Source organism: Oryctolagus cuniculus, chromosome 2 (assembly GCF_051225735.1).
Source record: "Oryctolagus cuniculus isolate XC-2025 breed Fujian yellow rabbit chromosome 2, ASM5122573v1, whole genome shotgun sequence".
In the NCBI taxonomy this organism is placed as follows: Eukaryota; Metazoa; Chordata; class Mammalia; order Lagomorpha; family Leporidae; genus Oryctolagus; species Oryctolagus cuniculus.
The window spans coordinates 55,474,305-55,489,053 of record NC_142868.1 but is presented as its reverse complement, the minus strand read 5'-3'; the positions used below and the strand labels follow the sequence as shown (position 1 = coordinate 55,489,053).

At 37.6% G+C, this 14,749-nt stretch overlaps 1 protein-coding gene across 1 annotated transcript in view; it reads right to left on the bottom strand.

Annotated features, from left to right (window-relative positions):
- The window catches only part of GALNTL6 (polypeptide N-acetylgalactosaminyltransferase like 6), a 1,246,993-nt gene that overhangs the window by 108,350 nt on the left and 1,123,894 nt on the right, over window positions 1–14,749 (bottom strand). The window contains exon 9 of the mRNA XM_002709470.5: window positions 7,111–7,218. Coding sequence (XP_002709516.1) covers window positions 7,111–7,218 — 108 coding nt within the window. The remainder of the gene's footprint in view (window positions 1–7,110; window positions 7,219–14,749) is intronic.

Here is a 14,749-nt window from a genome sequence, read left to right as displayed (position 1 = left end):
AGAAGACGGAGAACAGGAAAGGATACAGTCAAACCAAAGAAAAGAAGAGGAAATTAGAAATCTAAAAAACATTGTTAGGAATCTACAGGATACTATTAAAAAGACCAACATTCGAGTTCTAGGAGTTCCTGAAGGCATGGAGAGAGAGAAAGGATTAGAATGCCTTTTTAGTGAGATACTAGCAGAGAACTTTCCGGGTCTGGAGAAGGACAGAGACATCCTAGTACAGGAAGCTCATAGAACCCCTAGTAAACATGACCAAAAGAGATCCTCACCACGACACGTTGTAATTAAACTCACCACAGTGAAACATAAAGAAAAGATCTTAAAATGTGCAAGAGAGAAACGTCAGATTACTCTCAGAGGATCTCCAATTAGACTCACAGCAGACTTCTCATCAGAAACACTACAGGCTAGGAGGGAATGGCGAGACATAGCACAGGTGCTAAGAGAGAAAAATGGCAGCCCAGAATATTATATCCTGCTAAGCTCTCATTTGTGAATGAAGGTGAAATAAAGACCTTTCATAGCAAACAGAAATTGAAAGAGTTTGCCGCCACTCGTCCGGCCCTGCAAGAGATACTTAAAGATGTGCTACACTCAGAAACACAGAAACACGGCCATCAATATGAAAGAAGGTAAAGGAAGAAAACCTACCAGTAAAAGAGCATAGGAAGCTCAAAGCATATACTATAAAATATCTTTGGGAAAATGGCAGGGCAAAGTCACTATGTATCAATAGTCACATTAAACGTTAATGGACTTAATTCTTCAGTTAAAAGACACCGATCGGCTGATTTGCTTAAGGAACAAAACCCAACTATTTGCTGCCTACAAGAAACACATCTCTCTAACAAAGATGCATGCAGACTGAAAGTGAAAGGTTGGAAAAAGATATTCCATGCCAACAGAAACCAAAAAAAAAAATCAGGTGTAGCCATATTAATATCAGACAAAATAAACTTTAATAAAAAACTATTAAGAGAAACAAGAGGGGCACTATATAATGATTAAGGGTTCAATTCAACAGGAAGATGTAACTATTATAAATGTATATGCACCTAATTACAGGGCACTGGTCTAATTAAAAGATATGTTAAGGGACTTAAAGGGAGACTTAGATTCCAATACAATAGTCCTGGGGGACTTCAATACTCCACTCTCAGAAATAGACAGATTGGGCCGGCGCCACGGCTCACTAGGCTAATCCTCCGCCTAGCGGCGCCGGCACACCGGGTTCTAGTCCTGGTCGGGGCGCCGGATTCTGTCCCGGTTGCCCCTCTTCCAGGCCAGCTCTCTGCTGTGGCCCAGGAGTGCAGTGAAGGATGGCCCATGTGCTTGGGCCCTGCACCCCATGGGAGACCAGGAAAAGCACCTGGCTCCTGGCTCCTGCCATCGGATCAGCGCAGTGCGCCAGCCGCAGCGCGCCGGCCGTGGCGGCCATTGGAGGGTGAACCAACGGCAAAGGAAGACCTTTCTCTCTGTCTCTCTCTCTCACTGTCCACTCTGCCTGTCAAAAAAAAAAAAAAAAAAAAAAAGAAATAGACAGATCATCCGGACAGAAGATCAACAAGGAAAAAGCAGAGTTAATTGACACTATTGCCCAAATGGATCTAACAGATATCTACAGAACTTTCAATCCTACATCTAAAGACTTTACATTCTTCTCAGCAGTGCATGGAACCTTCTCTAGGATTGATCACATACTAGGCCATAAAGCAAGTCTCAGCAAATTTTTTTTTTATCTTTTATTTAATGAATATAAATTTCCAAAGTACGACTCATGGGTTACAATGGCTTCCCCCCCTATAATGTCCCTCCCTCCCACCCACAACCCTCCCCTTTCCCACTCCCTCTCCCCTTCCATTCACATCAAGATTCATTTTCGATTATCTTAATATACAGAAGATCAGCTTAGTATACCTTAAGTAAGGATTTCAACAGTTTGTTCCCACACAGAAACATAAAGTGAAAAATAATAGATGATTTTTTTTAAATGATGATGAAATCAGATCAGACCTATTATCATGTTTAATCCCAGTGAGAGTCAAGTTGGGAATTGATAATTTCTTTTCTTTTCTTTTTTTTTTTTTACAGAAGATCAGTTTAGTGTACATTAAGTAAAGATTTCAATCGTTTGCACCCCCATAGAAACACAAAGTGAAATATACTGTTTGAGTACTCGTTATAGCATTAAGCCTCAGTGTACAGCACATTAAGGACAGAGATCCTACATGAGGAGTAAGTGCACAGTGACTCCTGTTGTTGACTTTACAAATTGACACTCCTGTTTATTGCATCAGTAATCTCCCTATGCACCAGTCATGAGTTTCCAAGGCTATGGAAGCCCCAAGTCTCAGCAAATTTAAAATAATTAGAATCATACCATGCAGCTTCTCAGACCACAGCAGAATGAAGCTAGAAATTAGCAACTCAAGAAACCCTAGAAAGTATGCTAATACATGGAGACTGAACAACATGCTCCTGAATGAACACTGGGTCTTCAAGAAATCAAAAGAGAAATCAAAAACTTTCTGGAAGTAAATGAGGATAACAACACAACATATCAAAACTTATGGGATATGGCAAAAGCAGTATTGAGAGGCAAGTTTATAGCAACAGGTGCCTATATCAAGAAATTGGAAAGGTACCAAATAAATGAGCTTTCAGCTTATCTCAAGGACCTAGAAAAACTGCATCAAACCAGACCCAAATCTAGTAGGAGAAGAGAAATAATTAAAACCAGAGAAGAAATCAACAGGATTGAATCAAAAAAAATTACAAAAAATCAGCCAAATGAGGAGCTGGTTTTTTGAAAAAATGAACAAAATTGACACCCCATATGCCCAACTAACTAAAAAAAGGAGAGAAAAGACCCAAATAAATAAAATCAGAGATGAAAAAGGAAACATAACAACAGACACCACAGAAATAAAAAGAATCATCAGAAATTACTACAAGGACCTGTATGCCAGCAAACAGGAAAATCTATCAGAAATGGATAGATTCCTGGACACATGCAATCTACCTAAATTGAACCATGCAGACATAGAAAACCTAAATAGACCCATAACTGAAACAGAAATTGAAACAGTAATAAAGGCCCTCCCAACAAAGAAAAGCCCAGGACCAGATGGATTCACTGCTGAATTCTACCAGACATTTAAAGAAGAACTAATTCCATTTCTTCTCAAACTATTCAGAACAATCGAAAAAGAGGGAATCCTCCCAAATTCTTTCTATGAAGCCAGCATCACCTTAATCCCTAAGCCAGAGAAAGATGCAGCACTGAAAGAAAATTACAGACCAATATCCCTGATGAACATAGATGCAAAAATCCTCAATAAAATTCTCGCCAATAGAATACAACAACACATCAGGAAAATAATCCACCCAGACCAAGTGGGATTTATCCCTGGTATGCAGGGATGGTTCAACATTCGCAAATCAATCAATGTGATTCACCACATTAACAGACTGCAGAAGAAAAACCATATGATTATCTCAATAGATGCAGAGAAAGCATTCGATAAAATTCAACACCCTTTCATGATGGTAACTCTAAGCAAATTGGGTATAGAAGGAACATTCCTCAATACAATCAAAGCAATCTATGAAAAACCCACGGCCAGCATCCTATTGAATGGGGAAAAGTTGAAAGCATTTCCACTGAGATCTGGCACCAGACAGGGATGCCCATTCTCACCACTGCTGTTTAACATAGTTCTGGAAGTTTTAGCCAGAGCCATCAGACAAGAAAAAGAGATTAAAGGAATACAAATTGAAAAGGAAGAAGTCAAACTATCCCTCTTTGCAGACAATATGATTCTTTACTTAGAGGATCCAAAGAACTCTACTAAGAGACTATTGGAACTCATAGAGGAGTTTGGCAAAGTGGCAGGATATAAAATCAATGCACAAAAATCAACAGCCTTTGTATACACAAGCAATGCCACAGCTGAGAAAGAACTGCTAAGATCAATCCAATTCACAATAGCTTCAAAAACAATCAAATACCTTGGAATAAACTTAACCAAGGACGTTAAAGATCTCTATGATGAGAATTACAAAACCTTAAAGAAAGAAATAGAAGAGGATACCAAAAAATGGAAAAATCTTCCATGCTCATGGATTGGAAGAATCAATATCATCAAAATGTCCATTCTTCCAAAAGCAATTTATAGATTCAAAGCAATCCCAATCAAGATACCAAAGACATTCTTCACAGATCTAGAAAAAATGATGCTGAAATTCATATGGAGGCACAAGAGACCTCGAATAGCTAAAGCAATCTTGTACAACAAAAACAAAGCTGGAGGCATCACAATACCAGATTTCAGGACATACTACAGGGCAGTTGTAATCAAAACAGCATGGTACTGGTACAGAAACAGATGGATAGACCAATGGAACAGAATTGAAACACCAGAAATCAACCCAAACATCTACAGCCAACTTATATTTGATCAAGGATCTAAAACCAATTCCTGGAGCAAGGACAGTCTATTCAATAAATGGTGCTGGGAAAACTGGATTTCCACGTGCAGAATCATGAAGCAAGAACCCTACCTATCACCTTACACAAAAATCCACTCAACATGGATTAAAAGACCTAAATCTATGACCCGACACCATCAAGTTATTAGAGAACATTGGAGAAACCCTTCAAGATATTGGCACAGGCAATCAAAGGGAGGCACAGGCAGTCAAAGCCAAAATCAACTATTGGGATTGCATCAAATTGAGAAGTTTCTGTACTGCAAAAGAAACAGGTAGGAGAGTGAAGAGACAACCGACAGAATGGGAAAAAACATTTGCAAACTATGCAACAGATAAAGGGTTAATAACCAGAATCTACAATGAGATCAAGAAACTCTACAAAAACAAAACAAACAACCCACTTAAGAGATGGGCCAAGGACCTCAATAGACATTTTTCAGAAGAGGAAATCCAAATGGCCAACAGACACATGAAAAAATGTTCAAGGTCACTAGCAATCAGGGAAATGCAAATCAAAACCACAATGAGGTTTCACCTCACCCCAGTTAGAATGGCTCACATTCAGAAATCTACCAACAACAGATGCTGGCGAGGATGTGGGGAAAAAGGGACACTAACCCACTGTTGGTGGGAATGCAAACTGGTCAAGCCACTATGGAAGTCAGTTTGGAGATTCCTCAGAAACCTGAAGATAACCCTACCGTTCGACCCAGCCATTCCACTTCCTGGAATTTACCCAATGGAATTTAAATTGGCAAACAAAAAAGTGGTCTGCACCCTAATGTTTACTGCAGCTCAATTCACAATAGCTAAGACATGGAACCAACCTAAATGCCTATCAACGGTAGACTGGATAAAGAAATTATGGATATGTACTCTTTAGAATACTATACCGCAGTAAGAAACAATGAAATCCAGTCATATGCAACAAAATGGAGGAATCTGGAACACATCATGCTGAGTGAAATAAGCCAGTCCCAAAGGGACAAATATCATATGTTCTCCCTGATTGGTGACAACTGACTGAACACCAAAAAGGAAACCTGTTGAAGTGAAATGGACACTATGAGAAACGGTGACTTGATCAGCATAGCCCTGACTGTTAATGAACAACTTAATACGTTATCCCTATTAGTATTTTTTTTGTCTGTTCTACTTAATACTACTGGTTTAGTTCTGTAATTAATACACAGTTATTCTTAAGTGTTGAAATTTAACTGAAATGTGATCCCTGTTAAATATAAGAATGGGAATAAGAGAGGGAAGAGATGTACAATTTGGGACATGCTCAAGCTGACTTGCCCCAAATGGTAGAGTCAGAAACATACCAGGGGATTCGAATTCAATCCCATCAAGGTGGCATGTACCAATGCCATCTCACTATTCCAAGTGATCAATTTCTGTTCACAATTGATCATAATGAAAGGACTAAGAGTCAAAGGGATCACATAAACAAGCCTAGTGCCTGCCAATACTAACCGATAGAATAAATAAAGGGGAGAGCGATACAACATGGGAAGCGAGATACACAGCAGACTCATAGAATGGCGGATGTCCTAAACAGCACTCTGGCCTCAGAATAAGCCCTAAAGGCATTCAGATCCGGCTGAAAAGCCCAAGAGAGTATTTCAGGCATGGAAAGCCAAGACACTCTGGCAAAAACAAAAACAAAAACAAACAAACAAACAAAAAAACCAAACAACAACACCCTAAATGAAAGATCTCTGTGAGTGAAATCCCAGTGGAAAGAACAGGTCTTCAAAGAAGGAGGTACCTTTCTCTGAAGGGAGGAGAGAACCTCCACTTTGAATATGACCTTGTCTAAACAAGATAAGAGTCGGTGAACTCAAAAGGCTTCCATAGCCTTGGAAACTCATGACTGGAGCATAGGGAGATTACTGATGCCATAAACAGGAGTGTCAATTTGTAAAGTCAACAACAGGAGTCACTGTGCACTTACTCCTAAGATAGGATCTCTTTCCTTAATGTGCTGTACATTGAGATTTAATGCTATAACGAGTACTCAAACAGTATTTTTCACTTTGTGTTTCTATGTGGGTGCAAACTGTTGAAATCTTTACTTAATGTATACTAAACTGATCTTCTGTATATATAGAAAATTGAAAATGAATCTTGATATGAATGGAAGGGGAGAGAGAGCAGGAAATGGGAGGGTTGCTGGTGGGAGGGAAGTCATGGGGGGGGGGAGCCAATGTAATCCCTAAGCTGTACTTTGGAAATCTATATTCATTAAATAAAAGTTTAAAAAACATAATATACAAGGGTACTCCTACAAGTTTATGGAAAAATGGAATTGAAAGATGATCAAAAGTTTTGAAATGTATGCAGTTATTTCATATTACATACTTTCTGTGAACTTTTTGAAGATGTCTCCTATGTGAAATGTCTTGAAATAATTAATATAAAAAATTAGCATTATAGTTATACTTTGTTAAGCAATGGAAGCAAAACTCTGAAAGATGTAGAAACTCCCCATAAACTAAAGCATTTCTGTACTGCTGTGCTTAGATTACACCATAGGTGAGGCCAATTACTCTGTCCACAAAAAGCCCTAACCAGTCTAGCCTGTTCTGATCCCCAGTTACTCACTCTTGCCAGGCTGGTCCCGGATGGAACTTTGTAAGGTACATACTTCCTGTAGATATGACCAACTCTAGAACATGGAACATCAAACATTTCTCCTCCACACATCCAAACCTAAACAGAGGAAAGTATAAAAAAATCAGTGAATTCCACACACACCCAAAAAAGGAATTAAGAGCACGGCTCAATAAACAAATCTTAAAGTCTTTAAAAGCTTCTAACTCAGTAATTTCTATTTATTATAAATGGCTAATCTGGAAAGGCAACCACATAAGAAACTTAGATTCATTAAAGCCCAGAAGCAAAATACTAGTTCAGTAAAGTCTTATTTCTGTAGACAACACATTGCCTTTTTTTATTCTAAGAGAATTTATCAGAAATATTATGTTGAATCAGTCTTTAATGCTTAGATAACTTATTATTTATATAGATATTCATTTAAATAATTTGTGAAATCATTTGAGGAAATAACTCTGGAGTTTAAAATGTCAGCTTTAAATTTTAAATATAAAAGTAGTACTAGAAACAAAAACAAATTCATTCTTCATTACATCTAGACTCTTAAGCTTACAGCAGTGCTAACTTTATTTTTTAATTTTTATTTAAAATTTTATTTATTTATCTTCATTTTATGTGGAGAGAGAGGGAGAGGCATCTTCCATTGCTGGTTCACTCCCTAGTTGCCTGCAAAAGCTAAGGGCTGGGCCAGGTCAAAACATGGATGCAGGAACTCAATCCAGGTCTCTCATATGGATAGAAAGGACCCAAGTTCTTGAGCCATAATCTGTTACCTTCCAGGTGTACATTAGTAGGAAGCTGTATTGGAAGTGAAGAGGTGACTTGATCCCAGGCACCCTGATATGGGATATGGGTATCACAGTGGCAACTTAACTGTTGAACCAAATGCCCACTCCAAGGCTAACTTCATAAACCATAGTTGGCCTAATTTCTCTCCATCATCAATATTCTATGGACTGAGGAAATGCTAAACTTAATTTATGTGTTTAGATGCTAAACTTAAATATAGAAAAAAAATAGTTGGTTATATTCTACCATTTATCCACTCAGACAGACACAAACTTAACTGTAGCTTTATGTAATAGACTATCTACTATAAAAGGACAAGTTCTCAAAACATGAATCCAAGCTTCATACAAACTCATTGCAAGAAAGAATTTGAAAGAGATAGAGATACTGTCATGATACTTTTATGTGTCAGTTGTTTGAGTTATAGTACCCAGATGTTATGTCCTGCCTTATTCTAGATTTTTCTGTGAAGGCATTTTTTTTTTTTTTGAGTACAGTGGGTTACCCTCCACAATGTTGAGTGGGTCTCATTCAATCAGTTGGAGGTATTAATAAAACAACAGACTATCTTTGAACTTGAACTGTAACTCTTCTCAGCGTCCCCGCTTTGATAGCCTTGGACTTACTAGCTTCTGCAATCACGTGAGTCAATTATTAAAAACAAATCTGTCCAGTTGGCTTTGCTTTTCTGGAGATCCATGAGTAATACAGATACATAACTTGTTTGTAAATGTAATATTGAAAGAGAGAAAGAGAAATGCTTATATTTTCATTAACATTTACTTCCAACTTCTTTCACTAAGAGAAATGACATCTCAAATGAGACTGAACAAATGATGATTAAAGTCAGTAGAAGTCCAAGGCAGAACTAATACAATTATTAAAATAATACTAGTTGCTTTAATTGAGTTCAGGACTATTTACAATATTAATTTCAAATTGATGGGATGTTTATTAATGATTTAGATAAAGACACCAGAAATATGGGTGGGTGATAAAAAGCTGATGATGGACAGTGAATATTTTAAACTCTAGTCAAGATCTGGGAAGATCTACATAAGGTGGAGATATATAAGATGAAGCATATAAATGGGTAAATATGAAGACTTATCCCAGAATCTAAAAAAATAAACTCTCCCAGAGCAAGAAGGGTGGGGAAAAGACTGAGGAGCACAAAGCTTATGTGATTATAATAATATGGAGAATTTAAAGATCGAGGGCCTAAATCTGTGACCCTGAAGTCTTTTATAGTTCTGAATAAATGTGTTCTATTTCCTTCTAAAGGGAATTACTAAAGCAGGAGAAGGATGCAAACTGTGTCTTAGAAATAATGGAAAGAATTGAAGATGTGTATTCTTGATAAGACAAAATTCAGATAAACTCTTTTCAAATATTAGAAGAACCTAGTATTTGGAAGAGATGCTTTATGTAATCTCTAGGATACAGAATAAGGATTGATAGCATTGATCTCTAAGGGACATATTTAAACTTACTGGAAAGAAGAAATTTCTAATAGAATGATTAAAGATAAAGCTTCCTGTACTAGTAGATGTATTTAAAGCTGCGGTATATGACTCTTTGGAACAAGCATATGACTTAAATGGACAACTGATCCTGCTGATACTTTAAGGTAATTCTAGAAACAAGAATTAAGATTTATGAATGGCTTTTCATGCATTATTTCATTTAATGGTCATAACTCAATGACTTTACTATTTCCCCTGTTACATAGGTGGGAATATGGCAATTTAGAAAGGCTGAGTGGCTTGTTTAAAGCCACAATAACTACCTTCAGAACAGAGATTTGAAATCTAGTAAATAAACTCTAGCTTGATTAACATCCCATCTACAGAGTCAAAAAATTTTGTAAAAGGCCAGATTATAAGTACTTTCACCTTTTAGGATCATGTGGTCTTTTTATGACTCTGCCAATTCACAGATGTGGCTGTATTTTAATACAACTTTGTTTACAGAAAAAAGGCAGTGGGTCATAGTTTGCTGGCCCTTGTTCTACCAGGTACAAATGATTTTCAAATGTTGAAATTAGAAATTAATGGTTCTAAGATAACATATGTAGAAAGTTGTATTTTCCAAAATTGGGCACCACCTTTCACTGTACATGTTCCTTTACCATATGACCTTGGTACCTGCTATGGTTTGAAAAGGATTTGCTCTGAATTCATCCAGATGATTAAATTCCAGAGTCATAAGTTGACAGTACTAAGGGGATGGAAATTTAATCACATTATGGTGTTTAGGAGATAAGTCTAGTGGGAAGTTTTTTTTTTTTTTAAGATTTTAATTATTTATTTGAGAGTTAGAGTTATAGACAGTGAGAGGGAGAGACAGAGAGAAAGGTCTTCCCTCTGCTGGTTCACTCCCCAAATGGCAGCAACAGCCGGAGCTGTGCTGATCTGAAGCCAGGAGCCAGGAACTTCACCCTGGGAAGGTAAGAGGTAGAGGGAGGGAGAGAGGGAGGGGGAGAGGGAGAGGGATCTTCTGTATGTTGGCTTATTACTCAAATGGGTGTAATGTCTGGAACTGGGCCACACCAAAGCCAGGAACCTGGAACTCCAGAGATCTCCCACATGGGTGGAAGGGGCCCAAATACTTAGACCATCTTCTGCTTCCTTCTTGGGCACTTTAGCAGGGAGCTGGATCAGAAATGTAGTAGCTAGGATGTGAATTGGTAGTCATTTGGGATGCCAGCATCAAAGGTGGTGGTTTAACCTGAGGTGCCACAATGACAGCCCTGGGCTTGTGAATTCTTAGGTCAGTAGAGTACAACATAAGTGACTGAAGCTAGGTAGTAAAAGACCACATAGATTTTACACATCCATTGGGACACTCATTATTATAAGCTGTCATGTAACTCTCTAAGATGACTCAATTTTGAAAAAGTTTAGGCCAAATCAAAGGCTGTGTGTAGGTACTTGGGTCAACAGCTCAGTATAGGTTTTTACCTGATGGCAAGTACCAATTTCTTAGTACACTGTGAACCTACAATTCCACCTCCTGTATATTTAGATGAGACCATGTGATTATTTCTGAATGGGATGTAGATGGGAGTGATATGTATCACCTTTGGGTCAAAGAAATTATGAGTGAACTTCCTTCTCTACCTTCTTCATAATTTCATTTCTCCCTCAGAAACTGATCAACTGCAGAAGATTCAGGAGATGACTCTGATGGGATAAGGACATAAGCCTCAGTCATTTTAGGTTCTTGTTACCTCTTCCTTCTTTCAAGAGACCAGTTCAGTCTCACACCTATATTGTTCCCCATCCCACTCCCTCCATTCTTTCCCAGGTTTGGAAGCCAATGGGCCAAACTTGAAGAATCAGTATGGAGAAGCTCACCTCCACCTACTGTTCCCAACCCCCACCCCTAGCCCACCTAAGATATAAAAAGGCCCAGCTTGCTGGAGTCTGCGCACTCTGCCACATGTCCAGTCTGTGTGCATGCTGGCAGTTGGACAACAACCTCTGTGGATTGATTTTCTTTGAATAAATTCGGTCTGGGTACAAGTTTGTGTTTTGTCTCCTCTCTATTCTTTCCCCTTTTTCTTACAGACTCTACCTGGAAGATGGTAGTCATCAAAGAGATGGAACTTATGCTGCTAAGAAGTTGATTTGAGCAGAGTATATTCTTCTTCCTCTTCCAAACCTGTACCAAATTGTGACATTAACAACAGAGGCTTACTGAGAGTATCTGATCCAATTATGGTGTCTAGAGGTGGGGCCTTTGGGAAGTGACTGGATCTGATTAGTTTGCCATGGCGGAACTCCATGATTGGATCATGACAACATGACAAAACAAGTATGTTTTCCCTGTGTGCTTCCTGGATCACTATGTCCCTCCACCATTGTCCTGCCACATCAGGTACCTAAACCAATGCATCATCTGAATTTGAATTATGAAATTCCCAAACTGTCAGTCAAATCTTTTTTTCCTTACTAAGTAGCTCTTCTCAGGATTTTAAATTTGTTTATTTGAAAGGCAGAGAGACAGAGACAAAGAGGGAGAGTGGGAGGTGTGGAGAGTTAAGAGAGAGATCTTCCATTTGCTGATTTACTCCTGAAATGCCAGCAACAGCCAGAGCTGGGCCAGGTTTAAGCCAGGAGGCAGGATTCTAAGTATTTGGGCCGTCTTCTGCTGCCTTGCCTGTACATAGCAAGAAGCTGTATGACAAACAGAGGTGGGACCCAATCCCAGGCACTCTGGTATGAGATACAAACATTCCAAGGGGCAGTCTTACCTGCTGTACCACAATATCTACCATAGATATTTTAAAGACACAAACAATTGGTTAATACACTTCATTTCTTACTTTTGTATTTTGAAGAGGTAGAATTTGAAAGCAATTAGATAACAGATGGAGGGGTAGGAAAAAAAAGGGTGGAGAATGTTAAATAGTTCTGTGTACAATTCACAGTTTTTCTTGGTCAGACATAAAAATATTAAGGGAAAGATTTCTTCTTAACATCTGAAATTAGAAGATGCTAATTTGTTGCTGTGGCCTTTTTTTTTTTTAATAAAAAAGATGGCCATATTGCTCCCACTATTTTGTGGGGCTGATCAACCTTTCCCGCAAGAAATATGAAATGATATGTTAAGTGCAATTTATTAGGTGATTTATTTGTGTGTTCCTGTATGATTTGCTTAATGTTTACTTCTCTCACTGGGTTATAAGTTCCATGACTGTTTTATTCATTATTATATCTATAGCTACTATTGATGGGTTTAGCACATAATAGATACCCATTGAATATTTATCAAGTAGTTGATACATGGTCAACTCCTGTTTCAATTATACTTCTGCTTCTATGACTTTTCTAGTTTAGTATTGGTTTGTATAAACTCAGGGCCATCTTTCCTTTTATCATGCTCATACTGCTGTAATTGTCCCTAATCTCAGAGTTATTTTTGTTTCCATGCCATGAATATCACTATATATTTCTTTCTATTTTTCAGACTTCCCAGTAACTATACCTATTTTAGCAGAAGCAACCACATTTTGATACAGTAGAGAGATGCATTTGGGAAACAGTGTGGGAACATGGTTCATTAGGAAAGCACAACTGTTGTGGTGTTAATCAAATTCTGTATTTGTTTTGAAAGATGTGGTTTATATTGTTAAAAGAAATTCTCTGGTAGTCTGATGTGCTGATAGTTTAAAAAATTTATATCATGCCATACTTAAGTATCTAATTCTTGGAAAATCTGTCTTTCTTTACAACATAAATATTTTAAAGAAACATTATTTTACCCATGAATGAACACAAGGCATTTTTTTCATAATATAGTTCAAATTGACTGAATAATTGAGTGTTTGTCTTATTTTTAAATCATTTTTCAATATCAGCCACAAACTGGAATTTAGACATACAGAATGTTAAATTAAATGGAATCATACAATTATGCTGCTCACATGGATTTTGAAATCAGTTTCAGTACAAAATCTATTGTTAGAAGGATTATGAAGGAACATGATTACCAGGTATAAGGTGAAGCATATTATGTTATGTGAAAATTGTGACTCGGCTGCCACATATTGTTGTGGGTTCGTGTCCCAGCTGCTCCACTTTCTATCAGCTCCCTGCTAATGGCCTGGGAAATGCAGTGGAAGATTGTGCAAGTGTTTGGGCCCCTGTCACCTATGTGGGAGACCCAGATGAAGCTCCTGGATGCTGACTTTGGCCTGGACCAGCCCTAGCTATTGTGGCCATCTAGAAAGTAAAACAGCAAATAGAAAAATCTCCACCCACCCCCCCCACACCGTGTGTGTGTATGTCTGTCTCTCCTTTTTTCTCTATAACTCTGACTTGCAAACAAAAAATAAATCTTTTTCAAAAAAGAAGATTGTGATCTAAATTCTCCTGAAATATATGTATTTAAGCACTGTTTCAAAATTCTCTATTTCTAACTTCCTCTCTTGCTCTTCTGTCCCTCCTTTTCTTCCTCTGTCCAAGTTATTCTTGTTTAATTTCTGTTGTTTTCACAAGCCAGACACCCTTCCAACTTACAGCATTTGTTCTGCTTGTTTCCTCTGCTTGGAATTCTCTTCTTCTGGAACAATCTGTGGCTAACTCACTCATCTTCATGTCAAATCCTCTTGCCCCAAACACTTTCACATCTTGTGTCCTTGCATGCTCAGTACTCATCACCTTTCTCTGCCTCTATTCTCCCAGCAGTTATCATCTTCTAACTTGGTAGTTACCACACATATTTATTATGTTCATTGTTTGTCAGCCTCTCTCTACAACAAAGGGGAGTTATTTTTGTATCTTTCATCGAGTGATGTATTCTAGGCACTTAGAGTAGTGCCAGACACATGGTTGGTGCTCTGTAAGTATTTGTTGAATGAATGAAAGGATAAATGAATGATTTATTGGCTTATAAAGTGATGCTAATTCCAAATAATTAAGTTACTTAAATATAGCCCAGTTTGTAGTTTCTATTAAAAATAATAGCTGTGATCTCTAGTACATTAAAAAACAAATTTCAAAGTAAAAAGCTATTGAGCTTATTTTCATTAACGAGTATTTTATTGAAAAATAAAGAGGTAGCTGATGTTAGAAACATGGCACACACTATATAAATAAGTAATTACATTTCTGGGACTGGAAAATAACTTTCTAATTATATGGCATGATTTGGACAGGTTAAAGGTAAAAAACTTAAGACCAAATTATCAACAATTTTATCATCTATTTGGAAATTAAAGTATTAATTGTTAATCTGAAAGCTTTGGTGGGTAAATATTGCAAAGAGTCATGTCTGTCATTAAACTACTTTCCTGGCTGGATGTAATAAAACTGCACCTTTTGACCTGACT